Here is a 12,482-nt window from a genome sequence, read left to right on the forward strand (position 1 = left end):
CAAACAATTTAAAAGTATTGTTAGAATTTTGAAACTATGAACTATTAATAACAGGCCTACTTTAATGCTCAGCTATCAATGTCTTAAAATTCTTAATAATTTTAGAAAAAGGGGCTCTACATTTCCATTTTGTTCTGGACCCCACAAATAATGTAGTCAGTTTTCATTAATAATCTCATACGAGTCCCACTTCCTTTAAGTCGAAACTCTCCTTAAGTTCCCAGAGATGGGGATGATTGATTATAACCTGGCTTCATCCTGAAATTTTTCCCAAAATTACAAGGCAATTGTGAGAACATTAAGCACCATTTTCAGAGACCTTGTTAGAAAAAACTGTCTAAGTAAAAGGGAGAATGGACTGATCTGCTTTAACTTTCGATTTGCTCTTGAGGTGTCTTGGTTTATGCAAATAATTTGAAAACTAAAAGCTTGTATATGTTATGCTTTAATGTGCTTCTCATAATTGCCAGCTTCATTTGATTTAAATTTTCATTTAAACGCCCATTTTTGCTTCTGATTTATTCATTTTTTCTATATTTTTCTCATTTCTTTTGCATGCAAGCCTTTTTGTTTCTTTTATGGACTGCAGTGTAAGCAAACCCATCCAACCAGCTCCACTTCCGGAACCACTTTATCTATGGATTTAGAATGTGGCAAATTAATTCGAGAGGAGAGAGGGATTCGGACACAGTCCTCAATTCACACTGTGTAATCATTAAAAAAAAAAATAAGTTGTGCCAAGTAGAAACTGCTTCTGCTAATTGGTGGTGTTGATGATGTCTGTATCTACTAAGCATAAATAGCCATAATCCCTATCCTTGTTTTAAGATAGCAAACCTCATGTACTCTGAACATTGAATTCAATGCACTGGAGACACATGTGCATTTTATATTGAAACAGCAGCATATTAGGCGTATACAGATTCCAAGATATGTGTGTTTACAGGAATTGTCTATACCATCAAGAGAATGGTTATCTTAGTTGTATTTTCATGTATTAAAAATAAGCAACTCTTGCCTCATGCAAAAGTAGATTCAGACTTTCAACAGTGCAAAGCATGAAAACAAAACGATATTTGGAGGAATTCTTTTCATCTTTGTGAACGTTTTTTTCTCCTCTCTTCTTCTCCCTGTACCATACACTCTGTAGATCCACACTTTCCAAGTACCCAAAGCCCCATCTTTTTATAATAACTCCTTAACAATGTTAATTTTTCATTCAAATTGAGTCTACTATTTGAAATGTACTATTTACACTGAGATTCCAAGAAGTCTTAGATTTTAAAGATTCAAAAAAGTGACCCAGAAAATGAAAACTAAACTTGAAACCTCTGGTGTCATGGAAGAAGAGCATTAGCTAAGGTGAACATCACTCAGGAAGACACAACAGAGTCAAAAATGATCCCTGCAGAGAAATTCATTACCATCAATCTCTCAAGTAACATTTACTTGTAGAGCTTAACAATCTTCTGTAGGTTCAGATAGGTAGTATGCTCAGAATCTTTAAGGAACTGTGATTTTTTTTTCAAGTTATAGATTATATTTTGCAAGCTCCAAGCACAGTCCTAAGGTAGAAATTAATGCCTAGCATCTTCTATTTTCCACTCACTTGCCCTCATTCTTTGCACTGAAGAACATCTTTTCACAAGATGTTATTTCATTCCTGTCCTAAGAGAGTAGTTGTTTTTGTAGCAATCTTTTCTGAGCCTCGACACTTTCACACTCATTCCTCTGGATTCTTTGCCATTTTCAATTCATTCCAAGTATACTGGGGAGAAGGACAAGGAGGAAAAAATAAATAGACGAAAGAATTTCCACACACATTAGTTACGGATCTTTGTAGATTTATTTCCCACCTGCATTCAAAATGCTGTAAATAATTTTCACTCTAACTGAGTTTGTGACATAGAAAGCCAACTACATACTTAATTTGTTGTGACAGGATGTCTGCTGTCCCTCTGAGCTCTTTCCCTCTTCACAGTGAATAGGGGAATTGAAGATGCCCTTCATCTTCCCTCAATATAGGATAAGTTGATCTTTGTTCTCCTTAATGGGGTTACCTTTTGACATGTGAAGTGATCCCCAAAAATATATTTCTCAGAAGTAGAGATAGGCCATCTGTGCAATCATGTAGCATTTTGCCTTCTCTTTGCTTAGCTTTAAATGGGTTCCAATTTCTGAATCACGAGTCTCTTCAATCAACTCTAGATTTCTCCAGTAAAACATGTTCAGGAGAGTTGACTCTTGCCCTGATTGTTTCTCAGTCTTGGTTTCTTCTTTAAATAAATATACTTTTAAGGAAATGTCTATAAATTACACTGACATTTATTAGCTGTTATTGGGGTAAAAGCAACATACTGTTTGCCCTAGATCAGAGTTCACATCCCCATAATCAAAAACATCAGATGGGGCTTCCCTGGTGGCACAGTGGTTGAGAGTCCGCCTGACGATGCAGGGGACACGGGTTCGTGCCCCGGTCCGTGAAGATATTACATACCGCGGAGCGGCTGGGCTCATGAGCCTTGGCCGCTAAGCCTGCGCGTCTGGAGCCTGTGCCCCGCAACGGGAGAGGCCACAACAATGAGAGGCCCATGTACCACAAAAAAAAACAAAAAAACAAAAAAAACCCCCATCAGATGTTGAAATAAATATTACATAATTCATTGATTCTATATATAGAAAACACAAATTACATAAATTTATATTCCCAAGGACTCTTTAATAAATCAAAAATGCTACCCAAAAAGTTCAATGGTGATTGATGAGGTATAGATGATCAGGGTTAATGGTAAAAAAACTTGTCTTTCTATAGAGAGTATCCTTTAAAAGTGTCATTCAGAGGTTTGGATAAAATTAATATTTATGGACTACTTTAAACTGTATACTACCTAATTCTGATAGTTACATATTATTTTATGGTTTCAAAGTGTTTTAACATACAGTACAGTAAGTCCCCTACATACGAACCTTCAATTTGAGAACTTTCAAAGATGCAAACGTGCGTTCTCATGTCCAGTCATGTAAGTTAACTCCCGTATCCGGTGTACATTGTCACGTGCGTACATTCTCTACAAGTGGTTGTGCTTTTGTGGACTTTGCTGTACAGTACTGTATAGAGTACAGTAGTATAGTGTCTTTATTTCAAGCCCAGGATGTCCAGAAGCAAGCATAAAAGCAGCGGTGATGTAGTTGGTACTACTGTACTTTTCAAGGTACTGTACTGTAAGATTAAAGACGTTTATTTTCTGTGTTTGTTTGTTTTTTTATGTATTATTTGTGTGAAAAGTAAACCTATTACAGTACAGTACTATATAGCCGATTGGATACATAGGCTAACTTTTTTGGACTTATGAACAAATTGGACTTATGAACACGATCTCGGAAGGAACTCCTTTGTATGTAGGGGACTTACTGTATTACATTTAATCCTTTCCACAATTTTATTTCAGCCTTACTAACAGGTGACTCCAAAATAGATATCAGAGTCAATGACCCAGAGTCCTAGACTTAGAATCAAAAGAGAATTTTCTAAATCAGTCAAATTTAGGTTCAAGTTCTAGTGGAGTCACTTGCTGAATGTCTGTAGACAAATAACTGAATTTCTCAGAGCCTTAGTTTTTTAATATGTAATAGGGGGATATAGTTTCTAGGTCATAAGGTGGTGTTGAAGGAGTATTTTTCAAACTGGTTTTCATTGGCAAGTGTTACTCAAATAAGATTTTGGGCTTCCCTGGTGGTGCAGTAGTTGAGAGTCCGTCTGCCGATGCAGTGGACACGGGTTTGTGCCCACGTCTGGGAGGATCCCACATGTCGCTGAGCGGCTGGGCCTGTGAGCCATGGCCGTTGATCCTGTGCGTCCGGAGCCTGTGCTGCGCAGCGGGAGAGGCCACAGCAGTGAGAGGCCCGTGTACCGCAAAAAAAATAAAATAAAATAAAATAAGATTTTCATGGTCGAGTAACCCATGGAGCACCAGGACAAACGCCCCTTTACTGCATGACATTTCAGTATGTTTAATATGTTACAATACATTGAGAATTTTCAACAAGAAGGAAAAGTATCCAGTACTTCCCAAACCTGTTAGATCACAGAATCTTTTTTCCTCCAAAGCATATTGACAGACCAATTTTCTACAGGGAACACTTGTATGATAATGTGTATCTTATCCAGTGATAATGAACAAAACACCTAATACCATGCCTAGCACAGAGTTGCCATTCAATAAACAATAACATTTATTATCGGGGATTTTTTTTTCTGAAACTTCTCTGAACCTCAATTTCCTCATTTGAAAAATGAAGGTAATATACTGACTTACATTTGCTTTGATAATTAAATAAAATAATGGCATAGAAAATTAAATCATTTATAAGAGGCCTGTTAATAAATATTGGTTAACAGACGTTAGTTCCTTATAGAGAAATTAAGTATTGCTCTCTGGTAACATGAGCAATAAATACAATTTATCACATACCTTAAAAGAGAGTTGGTTTGGAAAACAGGTTTTTCAATTTAGAGGTTCAAACTATCTCTAAGACCATTTTCCCTCTCACAAGCATTAAAAATCAATGGCAAGTTCATTGCACCCAAGAGAAGGATCCAAAATGGCAATCTATGAAGACATACAGTGGAAGGTATGAACCTCAACTCTAGAAATTTTAATTTCATTCATCTGGAGTGGGGGCAGAACAATAGCAGTTTTTAAGGTACTCTGTTGATTCTAGTGGGTAGTAATGACCTAAAGCATACTCTTCTGTGTATAATTGGCACTCAATAAGTTGTTGCTATTTACTGAGTGATTCTAGAGGCAGGATCATTAATTTCAAGCAAGATATACAGCATATATTTAGCATCAAATATTTAATAAACCCTCTCTAAGGAGAATTCAAGAAGAATCTGTGAACATCTTTGAGATGGAAATGTCATTATATTCAATTGATAATCTTCCTGTTCAGCCATAAGTGGTAGGCCTACTCAAGATACTCAAGTAGGTAGTTTTCTGCTCTCTCTCTCTGTGCTTTCTTCCTCCCTTGAGAAATCCGCCATTCATTTCAGACCCTGAGTTTCTTATACTTTCCTCTTTCTCCTTTTATATAATATATGCTCTCAGACGACCAATTCTTGCCATCAAGTAAATGACCACTAAGACCACAGTGACCCCAAAAGGAGCCATTGCACTTTAAGTGAATTTAGGAAAAAAAAGCGTCTTGAACATAAAAGAAAAATTTTCAAACTCTATTTTTTTATGTCACTGGTTTTTGGACTTCAGTGTACATCTGAATTACCTGGGGAAATTATTTAAAATACAGATTATTGGCTGTAACTCCAGAGGTCCCTCCTCAGTAAGTGTAGTCCAGGAATTGGAATTTTTAACTAAACCTGAAAATGAATGCTTAAAACTAGTTGTGCACATTGATTTGCATAAAAATTAGCTTAAATATAGCAGATTTTTTTTTCTAAAATTAGGTCATGTACATGACTTTTCATTAAAATTATCTTCAATACAGGATTTTTTTAAAATAGTTTTTCTTACATGAGTTTTCTCCCAACAATCCTAAATACCATTGTTTTACTGAAAAGTAGTTGGTAAACATGAGTTTTTATTAAAATTAACTTGAATACAGCAGTGTGACTTCAAATTAGGTGGTAAGTGTGAGTTTTTATTAACACTGGCAGATTATCTGTGGATTATACTCTGAGAAATGTTGTTTAAATTTAGGAAGAGAGCAGAGAGGTATGAAAAGATTGAAAAATACATCAACAACTATGGAGCATGTAATGTCTAATTTGTTTCTTAACAATGCTGTATAACCTAATGTAGTAAGGGAAAAACTATAGCTTATTTTGTTTTAGACTAAAATTATAAATTGAATTATTTTAAAGTTTTTCCAGCAAAATTAGAACTATCTGAAGAATACATGTTGGATAGAGATTGTGCCCTTAGGAAAATCAACTGGATTATATGATTATAAACCAATCCAAGGAAAATTATTTCTAAATACCTCACTGCATTTGCCTAGCACTATATTATGTTCTATATGAGCCATCTGTGGAAAAGCAGAAAAATAATGGATCCCAATTAGTTTCAAAGCCCATGACCCTTATACCCTAAGGTCTACTTCCTAGTAAGCAATTTAAAAGTAGCCTGAACAGCCTTGAAAAGCAAAAGGAAAGCAAAGCATTCTTACTTCCTACACTATTTTCTGCTCATCTCACTGTACCAAGTGGCATTATTAATTAATTCTTATTGATAATGAAAAAATTCTGCTCGATGCTGCAGTTTTAACTTGCCTTTAGGAACCATCTCATTATGCTTCTCACAGTTATGGAATTTTATGTCCAGATGCACAAGCATATTAAAATCATTTTTGCTTTCAAAATCCTTTCCACAGAGACTGGTATCATGGAAAATGGGATTCTCATTTAAATTTTCAAAGAAATTGTCTTTGCAAAGAGAAAGGCATTCTTGTGATAGAAAACCAACATTACAAATGTTTTATGTGGTTTCAGCACCCTGCAGAATCTAAGCTTCATAGCTGTCAGCCCAAACATGGCTAATTGGCCGTACTGCACAGCAATGATTTTCCACATTACAATGTATACATCCAAATACACACAAAAATAATGAGTAAAACCAGAGTGATGTAAAGAAGTTACTGTGGTTCTCCTTAGTGATTAAAAATTTTAATTTAGCTTAGCCAGAATTTTTTGTCTTTTTTCAACTGGAGGGTTCTGACTTAAAATATTAAAATATTCCAATTTTCCAACTTCAAAAACGAATGTTCTCTTGATCACTTAGACTTTACCAACCATAAGAACTAAAAAACTACTGTCTATAGATAGCCTGCTCTCATTTAGTATTTACCTTTCCTCATGGTCACTTGGCACATTATCAAATATCCAAGTGTCCTTGGCTTTATTTCTTCTGTAGTCTGATTAACTTATTTAGCAAATGATTTGGAAAAGTCTCTCTAATCAGGTTATTTCTGTAATTGTGCAAAGAGGCTTTTCTTTGCCTGGAAACCCAAACATTCATTAATTAACAGAGAGGCCAGAAAGCAATTAACATCCATTTAGAAATAACTTTTCAAATGTTCAAGTTGGCACCACCATGTAAACCAAACTCTGAAAGATGTTTGTGGCCCAATGGAAAGGTGACTTGGGAATCACAAGCCAAGAATCCAAGTCTCTGTACTGCTGCCAAATGGCTATGTGTCTTTAGGCAAGTCATTGTACTTCCCTCATCCTCAGTTCTGTCATCTGTGGAAAGAGGGGGTTGCAGTTAAAATTCTTTTCCAACCACGGTATTTTTTAATTCTAGTAGAAAGTGGGAAAAAAGTTAAAATGTAGAAGCAGTGAAAAAAAAACTTGGAGAATTTATGTGTATTTATATATATATACACACACACACACACACACACACACACACACACACACACACACACTTAAGCATATATGTATATACATTAACATATTTGTATATATATATTATATATATATTTATTTATTAAGATTGTGTGGTTATGTTGAACACATTAAATTCTTATGGTAATAAACAGAATTACCTTGCCCTGCCAATACTTAGGATAGAATGCCTGGCTCTGGATATAGAAAAAAATAGCTATCATGGCATCAAAGACTGAGAGGGCTCCCATCCAATAAATCATAACCAAATCATTACAAACACAGTGAAGGTTTCTGAAGTAGAATAATTTTTGACTTTGGTGAGCCTATAGACTAGGTATAAAAAAGTGGGGGGATAAACTTAGGAGCTAGTCGAAGCTATGAAACAAATTAATCACAATTCCAGAACGAGGGAGATCAACGGGGCTGGAGTGCTCTGGAAACTATTCTGTAAGTGGAACTTAAATAATTCTGCTAAAGAGAGACAAAGGGAAACAAAGGAAAAGGATGATGTGCTTTTATTCTCCATTGATTTTACCCCTACCTTCCTCCACCATCAAGCATCAAGATTTTTATATGCATTGCTTCCAAGCTAGAGATGACTCAAACTCCTAGCTTTTCAGTTTTAAGTGGATTTTACAAACTTGTAGCACAGACAAAAATCTTAAAAACCATGGCTTTCAATCTCAACAGCTAAGTGCTTCGTTAAATAAGTTAGTTGTTTTCATTCAAAAAGTTTATCTCTAATTAGCAAAAGCTAAAACCCAGAGGGTCAAGGTTGAGGAAATATACATAATAATGTTCTCCTACCTCTTTTTCCAATCCCTGACCCATTTTTGACCACTAGGAAAGAAAGAAAATATTAAAGGGAAATCATTAAGCTTAAATGCTAGCCGAATCCCTGAGAAGGCCTAAAGACCATCCCTGAGCCAAGTCCTAACTTAGAGGGACAGGAAAATAGAAACCTCAGAAAATTTCAGGGTGGATCCTGAACAGAAAGTGCCATTGTTGTGTTCACAGTTTGTAACCCAGGAGATGGCAAGACTTGTAGAGATATCATACATCCAACTGTCTCCTGAATGGTAGAATATCAATGTCTAGGCAGTGATCCTTTGAACAGCTTCATAGAGTCTTGCTTAACCCCAGAGCATTCCAGGGAAAGCATCTAAAAGTTCATGGCCTTTCCCAACAAAGAGCTTTGTGGAAGGGCTGAGAGAACCAGTGGATTGGAAGACTTGAGACTGGAAGGGAAACGATTCAAAGTGTAGACCTGACATGGAGACCATGGTGAGACCACAGGCATCTCAGAGGATGCAGCAGAGATAGCAGCATCCATGGTCTGGCAGGATGTCACACCCCAGGGGGAATCAAAAGGATAGAGGGTGGCCATGGACAAGCTGCTCCCACTATCACCAATGCCAAGACCCTCTATCAACCTCTCCTAAGCCCAGACACCCCTGGAAAAGAAAAAAGGAGAAGAGAGATGAGAAGAGGCATGTATTAACTGAGCCATTAACCAAATGAAAACTTAGTTTTAAACCAAAAGTGAGTTACCTTGAGTTGACAAGATCCACTAGCAGATGGGGACCGATAAGCTACGGTGAATTCTGTTATTTTTTTAACGGCATCGCATAGTTTTTTTGTTTTCTGTATACCTGGGTTTGTAGCTTGAGAAAAAAGTGTATCCACTACACGTGGGTATAAGCTGGTACCCCAAGGACTCCCTGTGCTATGTCCACAGGTACTATGGGGATCTGAAAACCTACATCAGAGTCAATTTACCTCTAAGGCAGGGCCATTCTCTGCATGAAACGAGGCATGCAATGAATTTATTGGAATTTTATTTCTATGGCCCTAACTCAGCCTCTGAGTTGCCAGAAGGACCAGGCCCTCTCCTCTGTGAAGTGAGGGAACGCCAGTCCCCATGGTACTAACTCAGGCTATCAGAACAGAGCCTGGTCACGTTCATATGAGACCAAATCCAGAGGAAGCATGCAGGCTCCTAGCTTCAAGAGGGGCTGATGCAGACTTTGGAGATGTAAGGAAGACAAAGAAAAGCTAGAGGGCTGGAGAAGAAAGTTACATTGGCCTCTGGCTATGACTCCAGAGAGGAGAAGACACTGTGGACACTTTGGTTTGGCATGCAGACCAACATTTCTGCCACTTTTAGGCAAAGAGAGTTGCTTACCCTTGGGTATGTGAGCCCACCTGAAGTTTATCCTCACTGCAGAAACAACTGTCTGTTCTTTGGCCATCAGGCTTGAATGGGATACCCGTCTGCCACTTCTGTGCCCTTTCTGGGGCAGCTGCTCTTGAGACAATTCAGAGGCCATGGGAGACAGAGGACAGTTCTCCACTCAAGTGACTGCTTCCTCTGAGAGTCTAGAACAGAGAGTGGACACAATTTCCCTGTGTTCTTAGGTCCCCTCACCTACCGGGCTATTTTCCTTGTTCCACCTCTTGGGAGTTTAACCCCAGAAGTGGCAAGTGAGGGAAGATTAACCCCAGAAGTGGCAAGTGAGGGAGCCCTTCTCAGGTATTCCTCAGCGTCTGGGATGTGTCATCACCTGGTTGGACATTTCTCCTTGAAAGCAGACACTGAACAGTCCTATCTTCACCACTATGCCCAGTCCTATATGCTGGATCCTGAAGGCTCTAAGGCAAATTTACAATTCAAAGCACTATCTTTTTTCTTCTTTCAAACACCCGGCTGTTGTAATTAATTGCTTCAAAGATGGCAATAGCTTCCATAGGTCTATACAGGTTTATTTAAAAACTCAAAGCTGCAAATTTACCTCTTTTTTTTTTCTCTGTGTCATCCTACCCTGTGGGCAATGCATATAAAAGCTCCTGTTGTAACTGTAAAAATAGAAAAAAGAGTTGAGATTCAGAAGAATTGGAAAAAGTACATAGATCAATATCAAAATGTTCTGCCTCAGTGTTAACTTCACATTTCAAAGTTTTCTATGAAATTATCACTAATGTTAGAAGAGAATAAATTTTCCTATACCCTAAGAGCTTGGGGGTATAGCGCTGGACAGCCACCCCAAGTGAAAAATGTAAGAATTCTTTAAAAAATATGTATATATATATATATGTGTATATATATATATATATATAGAGAGAGAGAGAGAGAGAGAGAGAGAGAGAGAAAGAGAGAGAGAGAGAGAATAACATTCAACATTATAGTTACATTTAATTTAATGGAAGAAAAAGTTTTCTAAATAAAATCTTTAAATAAAAGTGAACCCAAGAAAGATGATCCTTGTGTATCTGGCCCCATCAAGTAAACTTGTGCCCCCCATAGATATATTTTTTGGTTTAAAGACCTCAGATAGGAAAACAAAGAATTCTAGGGCATGCCTTCATGCAAAGAATTAGAAGCTTAAATATAGAATCTGAGAGAGCTAAAATGTCAGCATCAAGCCTTACGTGTGGGAACAAAAATGAAATAGGGAAGAAAAGAGGTGAAAGGACATAAAGATGGTGAAAACACGGCATTAAAAGGAGCCAGGAAAAATCAGTTAGGGATGTCTATGTTCTATAGCCAAAGGAAGGCAAGACAGGGCTGTAGGGAGTGGTTACCAATGAAGAGCCAGTTTAAAGCATCAGCAGGGAAATGGTCTGTGAAAGGAAGACCATTGGGTCTGGGTCACAGGTGAGGATAAGCGTGGGAAACACACTTTGACATTTTTGTTCAGTGTCGAAATTTCCTCTACCTGAGATTTTTAGCACAGACTTAGGAGATGAGAATCAGCTTCCTCATTAGCTACTGGGTACAATTCATCATAACCACTATTCTGAAAGCTAATACGGTGACTAACTCTCAACCTCTCAGATCCATTTTTTAAAAATCCTAAGGATGGTTACATGAAAGATGACCAGGGATTCTGAATAAACCCAGAAAGTTGGTAAAACCAGAGTAAATGATGCCTAAATTCTGAGTTCTGGAACACGAGAACTGCACACAAAGATGGTGCCTGTATAGTTACTCCAAGACTCCCCTTCCTTATTCCTTTCTGTAATTAATGCAGGATGATTAAAGTCTGATCTCTGTTCGTAGATTATCAATTATCCTGTGAAGAAGTAAAACACTTGTGCAGATAGGTGACCAGACTGTCCAAAGCCTTCAGGTAGCAAACATACGAGTAGGATTCTTCATTGAGACACTGTCTCCGCACAGCTACGGCAATAATTTGACAAAACCAAGGAAATAATAGTAATAGTAGTAATAATCGCATTATTTCTCAGCAACCTATCCCCTCTATATTTACTGATATTCTATATTTTACTGAGAACGGTTTTTACAAAGACTTTAAATCACAGCCTGCCTTTAAGTTAAAGCAGATCTATACATAAAACGAAAGATTTTTATACCTATAAAATGACATTAATGTTATCTATATCCTTCTTCTAAGTATAATGTGAAAATTTACTAGACAATGTCACAGATCACTTCAAATGTCTTTGAATAGGGAGCCTAATAAATTAAAGGGAGAAAACTGTAAAATCTGTATTATATTCTTGGCTAGGCCAGACCTTCTAAAAAATAATTTGTCAGCAAAACCCTTAAAATTACGTATTCAAAGTAGTTCTCCTAAATTTACCAGTGAATGAAAGCTCTGAATGCATAAATGTTAAATATACAACGAGGATCAATCTGATACTCACATCTTGATGCCAAGTTTGCAACCAGTATGAAAGCTTAGCCTCGGTTCTTTCAATATTGTAAACTACAATCAAATTCTAGCACACAACTTTTCCTACAACATAAAAAAAACATTCTCCACCCTAGAATTTTTTTTCCCTAAGGCAGCTTATTTTAAAACAAGAAGAACTTGATTCGCTCCCCCCAACATTTCAAGGGCAGTATTTGCAATAAAAGGATGAAGGTGTCAGGAGAGGAGAATAATTTATGTTCAGCTTCACTCTAGTACCAAGAAATCAAATATTTGGGGTTAATCCAAAGGAGATGTCATGCAGTCAGCAATTATAAAGAGAAACAAGCCAAAGAGGGATGTAAAACAAGGCAGGAGAAAGGAAAGAAAGGGGGGCTCATGAGGGACACACCACAGGCACT

General features: G+C 37.2%; 1 protein-coding gene across 2 annotated transcripts in view; it reads left to right on the forward strand.

Moving 5' to 3' along the window:
- LOC113617918 (glutamate receptor ionotropic, kainate 1) overlaps nucleotides 1–12,482 on the forward strand; it is a 59,541-nt gene that overhangs the window by 42,574 nt on the left and 4,485 nt on the right. Inside the window, exon 11 of one of the 2 annotated variants that reach the window (XM_027101487.1) lies at nucleotides 563–731. The exons of the other annotated variant lie outside the window; for it this stretch is intronic. Within the exon in view, the coding sequence (XP_026957288.1) occupies nucleotides 563–712 (150 nt within the window). The 3' untranslated portion in view covers nucleotides 713–731. Of the gene's footprint in view, nucleotides 1–562; nucleotides 732–12,482 lie in introns of those variants that run through there. 2 annotated transcript variants of the gene reach the window in all.

The sequence above is a fragment of the Aethalodelphis obliquidens genome, unplaced genomic scaffold (assembly GCF_003676395.1).
Source record: "Aethalodelphis obliquidens isolate GAN/ISIS:26980383/991018 unplaced genomic scaffold, ASM367639v1 scaffold1, whole genome shotgun sequence".
Classification (NCBI taxonomy): Eukaryota; Metazoa; Chordata; class Mammalia; order Artiodactyla; family Delphinidae; genus Aethalodelphis; species Aethalodelphis obliquidens.